The sequence below is a fragment of the Berghia stephanieae genome, chromosome 3, assembly GCF_034508935.2.
Source record: "Berghia stephanieae isolate SIO BIC M18660-M18661 chromosome 3, UCSD_Bste_1.3, whole genome shotgun sequence".
NCBI classification, from domain to species: Eukaryota; Metazoa; Mollusca; class Gastropoda; order Nudibranchia; family Aeolidiidae; genus Berghia; species Berghia stephanieae.
This window is the reverse complement of record NC_088362.1, coordinates 67,975,822-67,995,821: the sequence shown is the minus strand read 5'-3', so window position 1 is coordinate 67,995,821 and position 20,000 is coordinate 67,975,822. Positions and strand designations below refer to the sequence as shown.

At 34.9% G+C, this 20,000-nt stretch overlaps 1 protein-coding gene across 4 annotated transcripts in view; it reads left to right on the top strand.

Moving 5' to 3' along the window:
• The window catches only part of LOC144968276 (organic cation transporter protein-like), a 64,788-nt gene that overhangs the window by 17,318 nt on the left and 27,470 nt on the right, over positions 1-20,000 (top strand). For 2 of the 4 annotated variants that reach the window (XM_078906477.1, XM_078906476.1), the window contains exons 8-10: positions 2,844-3,122; positions 4,009-4,096; positions 5,265-5,403. In XM_078906477.1, the coding sequence (XP_078762603.1) occupies positions 2,844-3,122; positions 4,009-4,096; positions 5,265-5,403 (506 nt within the window). Of the gene's footprint in view, positions 1-2,843; positions 3,123-4,008; positions 4,097-5,264; positions 5,404-5,692; positions 5,875-7,081; positions 7,243-8,151; positions 8,820-20,000 lie in introns of those variants that run through there. The other 2 variants (XM_078906475.1, XM_078906474.1) reach the window with 2 other exon arrangements.

The following is a 20,000-nucleotide window of genomic DNA, read 5'->3' as shown; positions in this document are numbered from 1 at the left end:
GGTTACGATTTCTACTGAAAGATAAATCCTAGATGTGTAATAAGTTGGAAAAGAAGACAACACACGACTGAAATACAAAAGGTAGGAGGAGGAGTGTAAGGATAAGGAGAAGGAGGAGGAGGAGGAACAGGAGAAGAAGAAGAAGAAGAAGAAGAAGAAGAAGAAGAAGAAGAAGAAGAAGAAGAAGAAGAAGAAGAAGAAGAAGAAGAAGAAGAAGAAGAAGAAGAAGAAGAAGAAGAAGAAGAAGAAGAAGAAGAAGAAGAAGAAGAAGAAGAAGAAGAAGAAGAAGAAGAAGAAGAAGAAGAAGAGGAAGGAGAAGAAGAAGAAGAAGAAGAAGAAGAAGAAGAAGAAGAAGAAGAAGAAGAAGAAGAAGAAGAAGAAGAACAACAACAACAACAACAACAACAACAACAACAACAACAACAACAACAAGAAAAAGAAGAAGAAAAAGATGAAGGAGAGGAAGAAGGAGGAGGACGACGATGAAGAGAAGGAGAGGAGGAGGAGGAAGAGGATGAGGGTAAGGAGGAAGAGAAGGAGGAGGAGGAGGAGGAAGAGCAGGAGAAGGTGAAGAAGAAGAAGAAGAAGAAGAAGAAGAAGAAGAAGAAGAAGAAGAAGAAGAAGAAGAAGAAGAAGAAGAAGAAGAAGAAGAAGAAGAAGAAGAAGAAGCAGACTTTATAACTACACTAGCATATTAGGTTAAATCCTTCTTGTTGAAAAGTAAACTTTGGTATTGGAGCACTTGTACTTTGGAATCTGAATCATTCTAAGACAAATTTTTGTTTTATAACGTTAATTAGAGTAGGGGTCATGAATTTTGACATCCTCTGACCTTGTGTGATTTGTTTAAAACATTGCCGCTCGTTTTGCTATCAAGTTTTCGACTTGCGGTTTGTACCATCAAATAGAGAATATATGATTCTTACACTCTTGCTTTTTGGAATTCTCAACCCAGGAACGAGCTTATACTACCCTCAATCAATTCCTATTTCATCATCTTTGAATAAAAGATATGTTCAAAAGTACTTGAATAATACCATTTTTTAAAGAATCCAATTTTAGTGAAAGTTAACGATTTATAATAGGAAGTCTCAAATTATTATAACCATGATATAATTTACGCTTTAGTATTTAGGGAGGGGCTAGAATAAATTATTTTATGTGAGACTGGATGGTGTTGAACGCACTCGAAAACTACGAATAGGGTTCTGGCATACCTTTTTGGAGTGTCTAAGTGTTTGTAACTGTTATGAGAAAACACTAATATTATAGTGTCGTCCTCACCACGTCCTGATTTGTAAGGAAACTGTTTTTATTAAGATGTTGTTGTGTACTTTGTTGTAGAAATCTTTGCTGGATAATCCTTTCTAGACATTTCATAGGGATGGATGTTAGCGCTACAGAGCGAAAATCATTCATTTCTTTGGCTTGGTTTTTTGATGTTGTGGGATGGGAATTAGTTTTCAAAAATTCTTGGAATATGCCGTTTCATAGGGACTGATTAAAAATGTGTGTAAAAATATAAAGGAGAGTTCATTTGCACATGATTACAATAAATTTGATGAAATTTGATCAGGTTTGCTTGCTTTATCCGCTTTAATATTTTGAACAATTTAATGGCATTGGCCTGAGTGATGTCCCTCTGTTCCGTGATGTTTGAGTTTCCAATTAGGTTGTTAATCTCGTCTGTGAAATCGTGTTTATCGAATCGAGCATGGAATTTGTTAAGATTATCGGCATATTATTTGTTGGTACCCTTTTCTAACTTAATTTTTTTTTAAATTATATAAAAGATCCAAAGAATGGAGAAAAAAAGCGCATAAATAAAATAACACCCCGCCCCCCTCCTCCCACCCCCACCCCACACACATACACACACAGACACAGATACACGCATGAACACAAAACAGCGCAAAGTGAAAGCCCATGACAATGCCGCACGTAAGATAGATAGTCTATATTGCAAAGTTTTAAAAAAATATAATACCTACAGCTGTAATTGACAGCTAGGTTTAATTTTTTTTCAAACATTTAATGCGCTTGCAACACGTTCATGTCATTTCAGCACCTAGGCCACCCCTTAAAATTTTACAAAATCGCGGCGTTGAAGTGGAATTCGTGAATTAATCCGTTTATTAATCAAAAAGTATGTGAAACAGAAAGAACATTTATCGGCGGTTAAGATGACAAGAATTATTTTATGTCCGAAAGCAAAAATTTAGGTGAAAACAGGATTGGAAGCGGGCTAAATAAGAATATCGAGTTGAAAGACAGTGTCGAATTTCGAGCCCCCTACCTTATAATATGTATGCATGTATATATATATATATATATATATATATATATATATATATATATATATATATATATATATATATATATATATATATATATATAAATGGTAGAATCTAGGGTATATGGAAGATGAGGATAAGATGAAATGCAAAAAATATGAAATCTTTTACTGCTCTTTTCTCTTTTGCAAAGCGTTATGGTATGTCGATATGAAACTTGGGTGTTAACATACAAACCATATGTTCTAGTCCCTTTGTGGAAGGTGTAAAGTCAAGTTCTAAGAAAATAAGATGCTCATTACTGATATTATTCCACCATACTCGAATGTAAAATAAGTACTTGGTCAATAACAGCATCGAAAATTGGACCAAAAAAAACCTATATACATTTTGTCTTCTTTTTCGCGTTAGAATGTGTTAATGACTTTTTATGGAGCGCATTGAGCACATCTAGTGAATTTCGATCTGTGTTAAAGCTCACGACTTTTTTATCCGTAAGGTTTTTGATACAATTACAAATGCAATCTATCTGTTATTGCTTTTTTCCAGGCTAATTCAAGAGTCACCCCGATGGCTGCTCAGCAAGAACAGACATAAGGAGGCCAAGGACGTCATCGTCTACATCGCCAAAGTCAACAAAGTCAATATCTCTTGGGATACGGAAGTGTTGGCGGACACTTCAAAGATGAAAAGGGATGGTATTGGAGTAGGCGAGAGTGGAAAGGATGAAGAAACGACTACTTCCGGCTCCAGTAATAATCTGAAGATTTGGCATATTTGTACCAGCAGACGATACGTCTTGTATTTCACCATTTTGTGTTTTTCTTGGTAATTAAATTTTATCATCCTTATATTTCATTATATCATTAACAGCAACCTCGATAGTCCCGCCCCGACTCTATAATGGTAAACGCAGGGTAGAAGAAAGTGTTGGTATTGTTAACTCTTGGGTAAGGCACTCTGGCCCAACTCAACTCAGGAATGAAAGCGACCATGGTTAAATGCACTGGCGCTTATTTTAAGAGTGCTTGTACAAATATGATCCTGGCAGGTTTTATTTGCAATATAAAATAGAAAATGGCTACACATGACCTAAAATGGATTTAATGAATAACTGTGAAGTTTGTCAAGCTTTTTGTTTACATAGAAATGCTCAATACAAATGCTCGTATTTGTTTATTTTGTAATTATTTTAATTATTTTCAGAGTAGACACAATTCGTCAGGTTTATAGTGTAATGTACGAAGCTGGTGTTTATCCCACTCGGTTTCTTTATTGTTAAGCAGGGGGTATAAATTGTTTGCTACTATTTGGATAGAATATTGCAATGTACTTTTTAGCAGATCTACACTGCTTGATAGAAAGAAGAGACGTTAAGGAAATGCATTTTACTGCACAGAGAAGTACCCATATGACGTATTGTACAAATAAAGATTTAGAATAATGGTTACTTTTAAAACTCGACTGGATATATAGGTTCTATTCCTTATATGTATAAATTATTTTGCTTCTTTCTAGATTTTACATGTATGACCCTTTTTTATTTGTTTTTTTTTTTTCGTTTTGGCTGAGGAAGGGTTTTGAATATTTTCAAAATTGATATTCATTCTGTTTTATGCTTATTAGTCTAATGTTTTTAAGCTTTCACTTTGCTGGGAGTCACTAAATCTCACATGTTCTAGATTGTTTTATTCTTTTTGTTTACCGTTTTCAGGATAACAATCAACATGGTTTATTTCGGTATGGTCCTTGGCGTCGGGGACATCATTGAAGGGGATATCTATATCACTTTTATATTACAGGTAACATATTGAGTGAGTGGGGTTGGTAAGAATGGGGTGGAGCTTTCAGAGACAAAACAGGAAAATTGAGCTTTTACAATACAACAATATCCAGAAGTGCTCAAGGGGATTTATAAGAGGCCATAAGCAACAGCAAAACGTAATGTTTAGGGACGAGACTTAACTTTTATAAGGAGCTATGACAATTTCCATTTTCCAAGAATTCCAAATTGCATCACCCTTATGAGGATTTAGGTCACAAACAAAGTCTCTTCTCACAAAACCACAAAATGGCCCATGCATGCAGAAAAAATACCGTAGAGGTATTGAGGTAAAGTTGTTTTAAGATAACAATCATAAAAGATATAAGGTTAAACGATTTTTTTTAAAAAACCGACAACCTCCTTCATTTATGTTTTATTTTTTAAGAATGGAACAATACATAATATACTGAATGGGCTAAAGTTCACATATAAATGTTTCCATGAATTATTATTTTGATGTCATGACAAAATGTAGTTTTTGTAACATTTCTCACAAAAGCACAATGAAAAAAACAATATTAGATTCATGAGAATCATCTGTTTTTATAAATTTGAATTTGATGACAAATGACCATAAGAGAGTAATGGTTACAAAAAGTTAAGTGCTCTCAAAGTATCAAATTAACTCCAAATTTGTCCACAAGTTTTCGACTATTTTTGAACATATTCATGCTATTCTTTTTTTTTTTAATTATTATCTTAAGCTTTTATGTAGCGCATTATCCACTAAATGTGTTCAAATCGCTTTACAAGGGGTCCCTGGTCAACACTTAACATAGAGGACGGGACGTGACGCCTGTTAGGAGATATTACAATTTCATCGAACAGGGACAACGCTTTTAGCGGCCAGGGACTCATTTTACACCAGAGTACGGTGAGATAATGGGAGTAAAGAGCCTTTTCCAAGGACTCAACTATGCTCTGAGCGAGACTCGAACCTAGGACCTTCCCATCCGAAATCGAGTGTCATACCAAAAGACCACATAGCCTTTTGGTGCCAGCCTTTAAATTTTTGATCCTTTACTATCTTTCAACTCAAGATGATAACAAGATATTTCCATATGTTTTCAATGAAACTATGTTATTGTAATTTGGTGTCGAAGGTTAGAAAGACGACCTAATATTGTAATATGATCTTATTACAGTCTGTAATGGAGATTCCAGGTCATGTGATGTGCGCCTTACTCCTGGAGAAAATTGACCGTAAGGTGTTTTATTGCTCCAGTATGATAACAAGTGGCTTGGCTACCCTAGGGATTGGAGCTCTAGTCATTGCTGATCAAGGTAAACATACCGAGAGTCGAAAATCAATTTGACATCGGTAAATGAAAAGCTGTTTGTAAAAATTTGCTGGAAATAAATTTAATGAAAAATTATGTCAATTTTTTTCGAAATGATTAATGAATGAGGTCCAGCATTGTCATACTGAAACACTGTTACATTGCAGTTATGTGTGAAAAAGATACAGTATGCTCATTCAAGAGGTTGTCCTAGTACACATGTAATCCATCGAGAAAGACAATACAGGACATGCAATTGGTCCCAATTTTTCCATTGTTTTATCCATTTTCAGACATTCGGTGGCTTTCCGTCGCTTTCTTCTGCCTTGGCAAGATGTGCATCTCCATTGGATTCAATCTCATTTACATCATCACCACTGAGTTGTGTCCCACCAAGATACGTAACTCGGGTCTCGGTTTCTGTTCTTGTGTCGCAAGATTTAGTGGGATACTCTCCCCTTACATTGTCAGCGCGGTGAGTTGAGGAAAGAAATTGTGATGTTAAGGATTAAAAAAAAGTAATTTCAGTAATCCGCCACCCCACCTCCCATTTCCAGTATTTTTGTTATTTTGTTTGCTTTGAGAGGGGGATGCGGTTGGAGAAATTATGGTGATTTTTTATAGTTTTGTTGTTGTATTATTGTTGTTCTTTTCTTTGTTGTTATTGTTTAGTTTCGTTTTCATATGTTATTCGTTCTTACTGAATGGGGATGGGGGGGGGGGAATGGCTTGATTGCTATAAAAAAGATGTCTTTTGAATGATCTACATATTTTACATTCTTTTCTTGCCTTTTTATACATTTTAAAATCACTTAAAACACTCTTTTTCTGAGGCTCCTGTCATCTTTATAGGTAAAGATGATTATTCTAATATCTTTCGGTTTATTGCACTTTTTTTTCCTTATTTTCTAAAATTATAAACCACAGTCTCAAATTGTTGGGGCAATTTTGCGGTTATGTGGTCTACTGGTATGACACTCGCCTTCGGAACGGAAAGTCTAGGGTTCTACTCCCGTTCTGAGCGGTGTATATTTGAATCCTTGGGAGAAGCTCATAACTCACATTTTCTCACCGTATTCAGGTGTAAAATTAGCACTAACGAGCCGTTAACGCCGTGGTGTACGTCGCAAAAAATCGTATTATCGCCTAACATGTCTCTTCCTTTATGTTAAATGTTGCTATTGACTAGGGACACCCTGTTAAGCGCGTTGAGCACATTTAGTAGAAACTGTGCTATAGAAATGCTCTAGTTACATAAATACTCTAGTTTTTAAGACACTTTGGTGAAAAATATGTCCTTTGGTTAAATTTACATATTTTCTTATGTAATAAGAATAAAAATCTGTAACAAACTAGTAGAATTAGCTACTCCAATGTATACATATAAGCAGGTCTGACACTCGAACACAGTTATGTTCCTAGTTTAAGATCATTGTAATGGACAATATTTTGAGTGATTTTTTGAGATTGTCATTAGAACAATGAGCCCATAATGATTTGGGTTATGAGACCTGCAAATACATGATCATCTTAACTTTAAATTTATTTTTCGCCATGTTTTCACCCCAATATAAATCCTTATATATGCGGTAGATTTCTAAACAATGTGCACTACACAGGACGCTTTTAAGTATCTTGGACTGTTTATAAATAAAACAAAAATCTATTTCTGTATATTGCAGAGTCTTTTGATTCCCGGCCCCATTGGAAAGGCTCTCCCCGTTTTAATATTTGGTGTTTTGTCTTTGACATCTGGTTTGTTCGCCATCTTGTTACCGGAAACACGTAACGCAGAGCTTCCGGAAACAATTGACAGCGAGAGCGGCAGTGATGTTTCGGACAAGTATGTGAATCGTATTTAGACATCACCCAATTCATTCATTCATCAATCCTTTCCGGGCACATTAATGATTTAAATTGATATACCATGACATCATAAGTGTATGGATCATTATCCAGTGCAAGGATTTATATTAATATAAAGGTTGATGAAGACGAGATGAGTAAATGTGATATCGACTTCCATGCGTTTTGCCAAATTGTAAGGTTACGATAATAACGGCAAAAACGTATATATATCCTTTCTATTTTTAAACGAATCTAACATCCAATAAAATGATTTCATGCATTCAAAAGATATTCTCAGGAATTGATTTTATCTTTGTTGTTGGTGGTGAATTGGTGACTAATTAAATTCATCGATGTATGGCCGAGGGAGAATGTTTCAGCAATTAGATTTGGGAAACAAGTTATCTCATTGAGAATGGAACATGGGAAGAAGTTGGGGGGGGGGGGCTAGTTCTGGAACAAGAGAATAATCAGAATACGTAGGTGTAAGGTCAAAAAGCAGAAAGACAAATACAAAAAATATATTTTTAAAAATCATCCCCAGAATGAGTTTTTCCTGTCGAAGGCTCATTTTCGGGGTATTAATTTTATTTCTTTCCTGTTTTGTCTGATATTGTCACATTCTTACATTTTCAGGTCTTTGTTTCATCGTAAAAAATATATATATACATTTAAAAAGAATGCTCAATGGCGGAAACTCATAGCTAAGTAATATCATATATAAGTGGTATACCACTCTCGATCTTTTTCCCTCCTCCACCACTAAATTTACACCTCCTATTGTTATAAACATCAGTAGGACTATCTCTGTTATTATTTATACCACATTCCTATGTTATCAGTGTTATCACCAATACTACCATTATCATTATAACAGTATGATATGTTACTATTTCATTTACAGTACAAGAAAATCACTGATGGGTCCAACCACAGGCTGATTTACCAAACTTGAAGTCGTAATAGCAACAGCCCAAATTTCATTTATATCCAAGCATTACCTTCATATCTCTCTCTCTCTCTCTCTCTCTCTCTCTCTCTCTCTCTCTCTCTCTCTCTCGCTTTCTCTCTCTCTCTCTATCTATCTATCTATCTATCTGTCTATCTGTCTATCTTCATTTCTTTCTTCTTTTCCTTGTTGCTGTTGTTGTTGTTGTTGTTGTTGTTGTTCTTCTTCTTCGTCTTCTTCTTCTTCTTCTTCTTCTTCTTCTTCGTCGTCTTCTTCTTCTTCTTCATCATATGGGCGTTTTATTCTGTTTATTCTCTCTCTTTTTATATCTTTCCCACACTATTTCTCTCTCTCTCTCTCTCTCTCTCTCTCTCTCTCTCTCTCTCTCTCTCTTTCACTCTCTCTCTCTCTCTCTTTCACTCTCTCTCTCTCTCTCTCTCTCTCTCTCTCTCTCGATCTTCTTACCCCTCCACCCCTTCTCCATTCAAGTTTCAAGTTTCCCCTTATATTATATTTTTAATTGCATTTCAGATCAAATTTGGAGAGTACACAGGAATTAATAAATGATTATTAAGTATAACTCTTGATGATATGTTTGAAAATCAAATAAATCTACAAATATATTTTCGTGTCCATTAATTTTGAGTCGAGTTTATGAGCTTTTAAAATTATACTATGCCGTTAGAATCCTTAGAAATATGATGCCGTAGATTGAGAACACATCATTTTCATTTTGTCTAAATAAAAAAAAAGAATCAAATATCGATAAATTGAGATGAACATGAAATGTACCATCAATAAAAATATTTTGCGGATGGGTGATCTCTCTCTCCATCCCCCCTCTCTCTCTCTCTCTCTCTCTCTCTCTCTCTCTCTCTCTCTCTCTCTCTCTCTCTCTCTCTCCTCTCTCTCTCTCTCTATCTCTCTCTCTCGATATATATATATATATATAATATAATATATATATATATATATATATATATATAACCTGACTGTTCATAACATTTAATGATGTCTTTTTAGGACCTTCAATGCAACTTCTATTTTCTGGTTTTAAATTTCGATTGTGTTTAGATTTTTCTTACTTTATTAACAAAGACGTACACTTGTTACAATATCACTTTTGCCATGTCCAAATACAGAAACGCAGCATTGCTGATGAATCACGTGGAATGCGTATGCTTAACAAAGGTGCATTTTTTAAAAAATCCGTTAAGATACACCGTCAACGGAGATGCATAAAAACACTACGAAAAAAATAAACCTGTGTATCTTCAATTCTCATACGATTCTAACAGAAACATCCTCCACCCGTGCAACGTTGACATCCTCAAAACCTTGATCACTAGGAAAAGGAGATGGGCATGATCTCAGAATAAAAGATTAAGCAATATCAAATGTTGACCTTTGCTGGACACCTGAAGATAAGAGAAACCGAGGCAGCCATACCATGGGACAGTGGAATAATAAATCAACACTATATAAATACTAACTCGTATAGTCAAAACAGCTCTCGGCGCACAAAATTCACTGATGCATATAATCAATTCTAATTATTGGCAATATTCATTTATCTATTTATTCATTTATATGCGTATCTCTTTATATTTCCTCGATTTGGTTATAGTTACTACATTGATATTATCTAACACAATTTTTACTGCGATGATGTATCACATGTGATAATTTCCGAAAGTCGCAATAAAGTATTATCAGTATATACGCTAGCCATATTTTCTAAGCCCCTTTAACATTGTAGATCATACTGGAAAGTTATTTCTTTGTGGGCTATTAATATGACACTCAATTGTGATTTGATGTCCAAAGGATCGAGTCTCACTGCGAGGGGTGAAATGGTGAGGCTTTGGAAAAGGTTCTTCACTCTAATTTTCTAATCCTACTCAAGGTCATTTCCAGTGACCCACGTTATATGATCATTTTAAATTTGGATTCCTTGTTAAGTGCTATGGACAAAATTAATGGATATTGTTCTACATGCTATATAAAAGATCCATTTTACCCGCTTTTTAGTTCTCTCTTAACCAACTTAATTTGCTTTATGTTGTACAGAATCAACCTCTTTTCAGAACCCATACAAACATCAAACCTTTCTTTCATCAATTGATTTGTCAGATAATGTTGGCACATAAATATATTTATTCAAAAATGCAAACTAATTCAGGTCAGGAAAAGAGTAAATGTAAAAAATTGTATAACATTATTAAAATAAAGAACCAGTTCATGTCATTGAGTGATAGTCATCAATCTGCTTACAAACCAGGGCCTGGTGTAGAGGAAGTCATTCTGCTGCTTACATATAACATCTGCAGTCATCTAGATCACGCTCGGATCTATTGTACTTTGGTTTTAGCAAATTTTACTTCAGCGTTCAATACACTGCAACCTCAGATGGTAGTTCAAAAATTGACTAGTCTGATATAAACAAGTATATAATTGCTTGGGTGCTTGAATTTCTTACGAAGAGAGCACAGTACGTTCCTGCACAATTACAAATATTGGTGGTCCTCAAGGTTGTGTATTGTCCCCTGTACTATTTATGATATACACAAATTACTGTTGATGTCAAAACCTGAGTGTACCTTTAATAAATTTTGCAGATGACGCCGGACTTGAAAATCATCAAATATGAAATTACTAATTTAGGTCAGGAAAAGAGTTAATGTAAAAAAATTGTATAACATTTTTTTCAATGTACATGTCATAAAAATTAATTAAATTGACAGCCTCACACACAAATTCACATGACACAGTGTATACAATAGGATACGACATTCTTATTATTTTGTCCATTTTGTGTCGAGGGTCGCCAGACCTCCTGATTTGAAAATTCAAAACTTCGTAGTGTTTAGGAGAAAAAATTGTAGTCGCTATAGTTAAATTCATAAATGAACACTTAATCATCACAAGTATTATTTTCAAAATACTTTAAATTATGTAGCCTGGCATCAACTGTGATTTTCAATAACTTTCAATGACGTAGAGATGCTCATGATGTTTTGAAATTGAAGCCAGGAGTTCGTAGCTCTACGAATCGTTCATATTAGTGTGTTGGTCTGTAGCCGCTGAACATGATTTGTTTGATGTTACTACTCAATTGAATACATCTATGAAAAAAAAATCCACACATGTTTATCAGTTTGGCCTGAAAAGTCCAACCGAATATTTGACAAAAGAATTATGACGGGGTGATTTAGGTGAATGAAATCGAACATTAAGTTTATTAATTCATCTACTCTGCCGCTGTATTCTGAAAAATAAGAGAAACACTTATTTGGAATGTGTGCCAAATATCGTTAAGAATAAAGTGTTCTTATAGGAACCAGTTTATACCACTGAGTGATAGTCATCAATTTGCTTACAAACCAGGGCCTGGTGTAGAGGATGCCATTCTGCTGTTTACAAACAACATCTGCAGGCATGTAAATCACGCTAGGAACTATTTCAGTTTGCTTTTTGCAAATTTTACTTCAGCGTTCAATACAATGCAATCTCAGATGGTTGTTCAAAAATTGACTAGTCTGATTTAAACAAGTATATAATTGTTTGGGTGCTTGAATTTCTTACGGAGAGAGCACAGTACGTTCCTGCACAACTACAAATATAGGTGGTCCTCAAGGTTGTGTATTGTCTCCTGTATTATTCATGATATACACACATTACTGTAGAAGTCAAACCTGAGTGTACCTTTAATAACGTTTGCAGATGGCACGGCACTTGAATACCGCTCTTATTTTGATATTTTGAATTAGGTCAATTGCACAATAGCAGAATTAAAAAAAAAAAACAATCAAAATAATTTGACAACTTATGTTACGAACAAATCGGGCTGTCAGTAACTGCGCGTGTTCAATCTGGAAGTAGGTCAGCAGTTTGTTTACATTGCAACCGAGATGTCTCACTTTTCACTCTCTCTATAAAAAAGAGTTCCGTATGGATACTGAAGAGTGGTTTTGCAATATTCAGTATGTGATACTGAATAACCACTTCGTCACTTAAATATTAAATGACCACTATCATCCACTAAGACCATCAGTTATTATGTCAGGAAGGAGTGGTCGCCCTTTCACTATTTCAACTAAAACAGAGAGACACCGAATATATTTTTGCCATCTAGTATTAGTATTAGTATTTATAATACTAAGCAAGAGTCTTTTTACATAATTATTTTGGCTTTTTTACTTCCAAATAATGTAAATATTAATATATTAATTTAGTTGTTATCAATTCAAACTGACATTTTAAACCATTTTACAGTGTTGAAATTATTCATCTATAAAGCACAACTCTGGATATGGAACCGCTCCGGATATATATATATATATATATATATATATATATATATATATATATATATATATATATTTGTGTGTGTGTGTGTGTGTGTGTGTGTGTGTGTGTGTGTGTCCAATATCTACTTGTTTTACTGTGTAAATTATAACACTGCTATACAAAAAAATCCTTTTTGGGATCCATTTAAGTATTATTATTATCATTATTATTATTATTATTATTATTATTATTATTATTATTATTATTATTATTATTATTATTATTATTTTATTATTATTATTATTATTATTATTATTATTATTATTATTATTATTATTATTATTATTATTATTATTATTGTTATTATTATTATTATTATTATTATTATTATTATTATTTTAAAATTCCATTTACTCTATTGATACGGTTATATTTACAACATATTATAGATTTGGCTTTCCGCTTAGGTTCTCCCAGTTGATATCAGGGAGGTTGAAGTCTCCAGCAAGTACTATATTATGTGGCGGAGCTTTTCCCATTATTGTAGATTTTTGACACTGAATCGTATAGTTGTTCCATTACAATTATAATGCCAGACATTTGTCTATAAAAGCCACCAAAGAGGATTTCTTCTCAATGGACAGTGACATTTTTGTCTAGATAATTACGCCATTAGTGTCTGTATTTCTCTCGACTGATGCTATATTACTTTCCACCGCTATTAAAACGCCCCCTTCGCAAGCTACTGACACCACAGAGAAAGCAAAGATTCTTAACACACAATACAATAGTAGATTCACAAAAGAAAACACTACTTTGCCTAATAGGCATTATTTACCAACAGTCACTCGACACAGGTCGTGCATAAGTCAATGTCATATACAAAAAAAGGGAAACGAGATATTGGCTCGAACTATAGACTAGTGTTGCTGACGTCTGTCACATGTAAACTACTCGGGCATATTGTGTTTCATTCAATAGGGGAGCACTATGAAAGACATAGTGTTCTAGTCGATTACCAACATAGCTCCTGTGAAAGCCAGCTAGTAAACACCATAATATAAGAATTAAGAAAGATACTAGACAGCAGAAAACAATTAGATCAACGTATTTTCGACTTGTCGAAGTCATTTGATAGTGTGTCTCATAGACGACTCCTCAGAAAACTTGAACACCATGTAATTAAAACATTGACCCAAAGTCGACCCCGAAAAGACCACTGATGAAGATAATAACTCAAAACAGAAGGAACAATAGCTTATTTATTGGATTCAAGAAAGGCTCTGCGATAGAACTCTGTTTTCAAACATTAATCAACGACTTACAAAAATAAAACCATAACAACTCTTACCAAGCTCAAACTGTTCGCTGATGATAGCATCTTATTTTGAGTCATTGAAATCCAGAACGATGCAGAAATCGTACAGAGTGATCTTGCCTCACTTTTATCATGGGCACAAACCTGGCAGATAAAATTCCACCCCGAAAAATGATTTGTAATGTCACTATTTCTTCTTCAAGTATCAAGTCTGTGGCAGACATCTGTGATCATGGTACGCCATTCATCCCTCTGATAACCTCAGAAAACTAATATTACCATTCTCTTTCTTTGTCACCCAGCTGTTCAGTTCAAACTATTCAAATATGTTTTTCTTGGTCTACCTTAACTCTTTTTACCTTCTATCTTTCCTGTGAGAGCAAGATGTTCAATACATTTCTGTCGATTTAGGTGCCCAAAAATTGCATTTGTCTTTTTCTTATTGTACGAATTATTAACCTTTTAGATTCAGCTTGCTCTAATACTTCTTCATTAGTTTTCTTCTCTCTCCATGAGATTTTTAACATTCTTTTAAGAAACCACATTTCTGCTTCCTCTAGCTTCGTTCTAATGTCTTCTGTAATTTCCCAGCTTTCACAGCCATATAATAATACTGACCATACATAGGCCTTCAAAACCCTATGTTTTGTTGTCATTGAGATATTGTGGTTTTTAAAACTTAGATTCATTTTATTAAAACTATCTTTAGCTATTGCAATTCTTCGTTTTATTTCTATGCTACATCTGCCATCTGAAGTTATTTTGTATCCACGATATTTAAATGTCTGAACTTGTTTTATAGTTTCTCCATTGCTTATTAAGTTACATGTTGGATTTCGTTCTCTCCTTGATACAACCATGCTTTCTGTCTCGTTTACATTTAAGTATAACCAATACGTTCACTCTCTGTAACTACTTTACTAAGGAGAAATTGTAAATTTTCTTTTGAGTCTGAAATTAGTACTGTATCAGCTGCATATCTTATATTATTGATATTCTCAACATTGATCTTAATGCCTGGACTATCTCCTAAAGTTAGAATAATTGTTTCGCTGTAGATATTAAAAAGGTCTGGTGACAAAACACATCCTTCTCTAACACCTCGTTTAATTTGTATATATATTTACTGAATTCTCCTTCAATCCTGACGGCTGCACTTAGTTTCCAATATAAGTTTCTTATAATTCTAAGATCTTTTCCATCTATGTCTGGTCCTTCAAGGATATTAAATAGCTCACAATGTCTAACATTATCAAATGCCTTTGATTAATCAATAAAGCAAATAAATAGGTCTTTATGGATTTCAATACATCTTTCCATCAACATTGATAAGGTGAAAATAGCATTTCTTATCCTTTGTCGGGGAAAAATCCAAATTGAGATTTTGATATCTCTGGTTTTATACTCTTCCTCATTCTGCTCATTAGTACTCTTAAGATAATTTTCGTGAATTGACTCATAAGACTAATCGTTTGGTGTAACTCGCATGCCGTGGCCCCTAGTGACTTTGAAAGTGTTATAAACACTGACTTTAATAAATCATCTGGAATTTTACCACTGTCATATATCTTATTCAATAGATTTGTCACTATGTTTAAACCTAAATCCTCTTATGTTACGATTATTTCTATTGGGATATTATCAGGGCATGTTGCTTTGCCTAAGTTCATTTTTTTAATAGCTGCTTCTACTTCTTCTTTTAAAATTGGTGGTCCGTCTATCTCTTTGTTTATTGTTAGTTTTTCTCTTTCATCATAAAAACATTCCTCTGTATACTCTGACCATCTATTCAACATATCTGTTCTATCCATCAAAACATTGCCATCTTAGCGTTTATGCATCCTGTGCATCAACATACTCTTTTGCCACACTGATTTCTTTTATCTTTTCATGTATAAATTTGCTATCACTGTTTTGTTTTATTTCTATTTCTAGACACTGTAATGTCAATAATAAACATAAAACAGCAAATTAATTATGACTACCAAATAAGCTGTCAGTCACTAAAACACTCGGAAACGATACCCTACTTGTAAATCCAACTAAATGCCAGAAGTGATAATATCGATAGGGCATTTACCGTCCATTACGATGAACCTTACAACAATACATTCTCTGCCACAAAAATATCTTAATGAAATGGATGTTTTTTATCCTGTTCAGTGGTGTGATTCCATTAATAAGAGGTGAGCGGAATACACTGATTTAATTTTCTTATTTAAAAATGTGTGATCTACAGACTGTATCAACAACTTTTTCTGCATATTTTACCTCTCTATACCTATGATGATGATATGCATGGTATCATTATGACTTGTTACATAAAATTTGATCATACTTTACAATACCATGATTTTGCTAGTTTTATTTATCTAGTGCAGCATGGTACCAATCAGAGCACTTATCATTTGTTTACGCCATGCTATGTCGGCGTTAGCATTATAATTATGTTACTTAAAATATTCATGAGTCTATAAACGTACAACTTACAGAAGATTAGTAGCAGTAGAAGTACATTTACATCAGCTTTGTCTTTTAAACTAAACATCGTTTTGTAAAAACCTAATTGTCATTTAACGATCGCAGCCACTGGTAATGTGGGATTAAATTAATAGCATCGATAACATTGTACACCGGCATTTAATTGAAGTGATTATGACCAAAATTACACGGATGATAGCTTCGACTTGGATGTTGAGAGGAAAATAATGCCGAAAAAAAAAGAATAAAAATAAAATATAGTTGTGCTCCATTGAGCCGTGAAGCAGACAAGAGCAATTGATTTCTACCCTTTTGATAGAACGCAAGACTATTGGAAAGTTTTTCGCCATATCTAACAGACCAAGCTACCAGATTACTGCAAATAGAGCAAGTGGGTCAAAGGAAAAAGAATAAAATGCAGAATGGATATATTTATTCCACTGTTTAAATTGTTATGACTAATATCCGTTGAGAGTAAATTGAACCGACCCCTTCAATGGATTAACAACGAAATAAGTGGAGCAGAAAAGTTACGTAGACAACGGGAAGATAAAGAATACATAACGGTTCATTTTCGAATGGAAATATGTTCGGGGGTGTATATTCAATTGTTTAACAGTGTGAATTCGTTTTATTTCTGTGATTAAATAGTATTTTTCTTTTGAGAGAATAAACTGTGTTAAATCTTCTTCTTCTTCTTCTTCGTTCCTCTGATGGACATCTATGGCTGCAGTCCGATATCTGCTATGAAGTCTGTGGTCCGCTTTAGGTCCTCAGCCTCACCATAGAGCTTTGTGTTGAGTGTTGTAGGGGTGACCCAGTGGTTCGAACGTTGCACGTTGTATAATGGGCAATCCATAAGCACATGTAAAGTGGTTTCATGGTCGGTTCCACATGGGCAATAAGGGGTTGTTCCAATACCTAGCTTTGTAAACATATGTCCTCTTAGTCTATTGTGTCCTGTTCGGAGGCGGAATAGAGTGACTTGGCTACTTCGCTGAATGGCATGGATTGGATCCTGCTTGTTGTGTTCTAGGTGTGTGTCATTCCTTTCTTTGTCTATTTTTAGCTTTATTATTTTCTTTTGCTGATGGTAAGTGATTGACGACTTCGGTTGTTCCTTCTGGGCTCCTTCTTTGGCCAGTTGATCGGCAATTTCATTTCCATATATACCTACATGACTTGGAATCCACTGCAGCACAATTTTTCCTGTTTTATCAGATAAGCCCTCAAGGGCCTCCACAGTGTGTGCGGCTTCAGAGTCCTGGTAATTTTCAATAGACCGGAGAGCATCATCAGAGTCTGTCAAGTAAACCACATTTTTCCCGTATATTCTGTGATCTCTGGATAGTTCTTTTGTTGCATTGAGGATGGCTTTTTCTTCAGTTTTAGTACTTGTGCACATTGAACCCACTGATACAGATATTTTTGTTTCTGTTTTATCTGTCCAGTGTATGAGTGCACCAGCACCTCCATTCATGAGGGGGCCGGAAACTGAGCCATCTGTATAAACTCTTATCCAGTTGGTCATTGGGTATTTTTTATCGATCATCTTTAGGGTTTGAGCATTGTCATTATTGCTTCGAATGTTTTTCTTGTTGATGGTTATGGATTTTTGTTTCTTTTTCCACGGTGGTGGTTTGAGATTTGGGACATTGATTTGGGCAATATCTTCCTTTGGTGTCACTTTATATTCGCTCTCTAGTTTTTGTCCCAAGGCGATGAAGTTTTCCCTTTTGAGTCGATTCTCTTTCTTTTCCATTGTACTTGGATGCAGTGGTTGGGATTCCATGAATTTTATCTTTGAGAATTGTGTCACTATTTTTAAATTTCGTTGTTCTTTGAGAGGTTTTATTCCTGTGTGGGTTTCCATCTTGTGAATTGGTGTTGTTTTCATTGCTCCAGTGATCACGCGTAGGCATTGGTTTTGGATTTTTTCAACCTTTTGAAATTGAGCCTGTGAGCACGTTCCCCATGCCGATATGGCATAGTCTATTGCAGGTCTTACATATCCAAGATATGTCTTCTTCAGGACGTTTGAGTTTGCTCCCCATTGCGTTCCAGCAAGTTTTCGGAGAAGCTGCATTCTCTTGTACCCTTTCTGTTGACTTTCATCTATTTGATGTTTCCAAGTGAGTCGAGGGTCAAATTTCACTCCTAGATACTTAGGCATAAGGTCTTCTCTCAGAATCTTTCCATCTAAAGTTAATCGCATAGATTGCTTTTTGGTTGATAAGCTGAATGTTGTGTATGTGGTTTTATCAGCATTTACTCTCATACCCCAGTCTTTTGTCCATTTGCTCAAAGCATCAAGAGTCATCTGTATCCTGGCCTTTGCAGTACCAATATTTCTTTCAGTGCATATCAGTGCAAGGTCATCTGCATACATGGCTGCTTTTACTCCTCTGCATTTGGTTTCGCAGATGTCATTGATAAAAACGACAAAGAGGGTTGGTGAGAGAACCCCGCCTTGTGGTACTCCATTTGTCATGTTCGTTAGCTTGCTTTTAGAGTTTTGAGATTGGACTCTTGCTTTTCGATTTGTGAGGTAATCTTTAATCCATGCAAACATGTTGTGTGAAACGTTGGCTTTCTTAAGTTTGAGAAGTAGTCCTTTTGTCCAGACTTTGTCAAATGCCTTTTCCATATCCACCCAAACTGTGACTGTGTGTTTTTTTTCTTGGTAACCATTTTCGATCAGCTGCGAGATGTATGTTATCTGGTCCTCTGTGCAGCGTAATTGTCTGAAACCAGCCTGTTCATCTGATATCAACTTATTGCTTTCTAAATACCATTGGAGACGGCGATTAACAATTCTCTCCATCAGTTTACCCAAGCAGCTTGTCAAACTTATTGGCCGGTAGCTTTCGGTTTTATTTTTTGGCTTGCCATCCTTCTTAATTGGTATCATGGTTGCCTGTTTCCATTTGAGTGGAAGTTTACCCTGTTTCCAACTTGCATTGAACAGTTGTTTCATTTTCCTCTTTGTGAGGGTTCCTAGGTGTTTCAACATGTCATTAGTAACATCATCTGGACCTGGTGATTTGTTCGTTTTTAGAGATTTCAAGGCAATTTCTACTTCTTCTTTTTTAATCGAACTGAACATGACATCATCTGTGGATTCTTTGGGTGTATCCTTGTGTTTTCTCAATTCTTTGTGGACTTCTCGTTTTCGTTCTTTTCTAATCTGTATACTCCCAACACTTGAGTACTGCTTCATAAAACAGTTTGCTGCTTGTTTTTTGTTGAGAATCCTCCCCTGATCATCTTCTACTGATGGTGCAGCATATCTGTTTTCTTGTCCACTTAGAGCTTTGGTTAGGTTCCATAATTTTCTTCCGTCTCTGTCGTAGTCAAGTTGTCTGGTTTTTTCATGCCATGCTTCCTGTTTTGCTTTTATTGTTTCTTTCCTGAGAGTTTTTTCAGCCTCTTTGTAAATTTCCATATTCTCATCATTTGGCTCTCTCTCTGCTTTTTTTCTGTGTTCAGTGACTTGGCTGTTGAGACTTCCTAATTTTTCAGTCCATCCTGGACAGTAGTCCTTTCTTGATCCTCTGGGGATTGATTCTTTTGCAGCTTTCATGATTGATTTTGTGAAAGCTTTGGCTGATTTTTCTGCATTCCTTGTTTTACAGTTTATCTCTTTTGTATAACTATCAGTCAACTTTGAAAACAGAGTCCAGTCTGCTTTTTTATAATTCCATCTCGGAGGTGG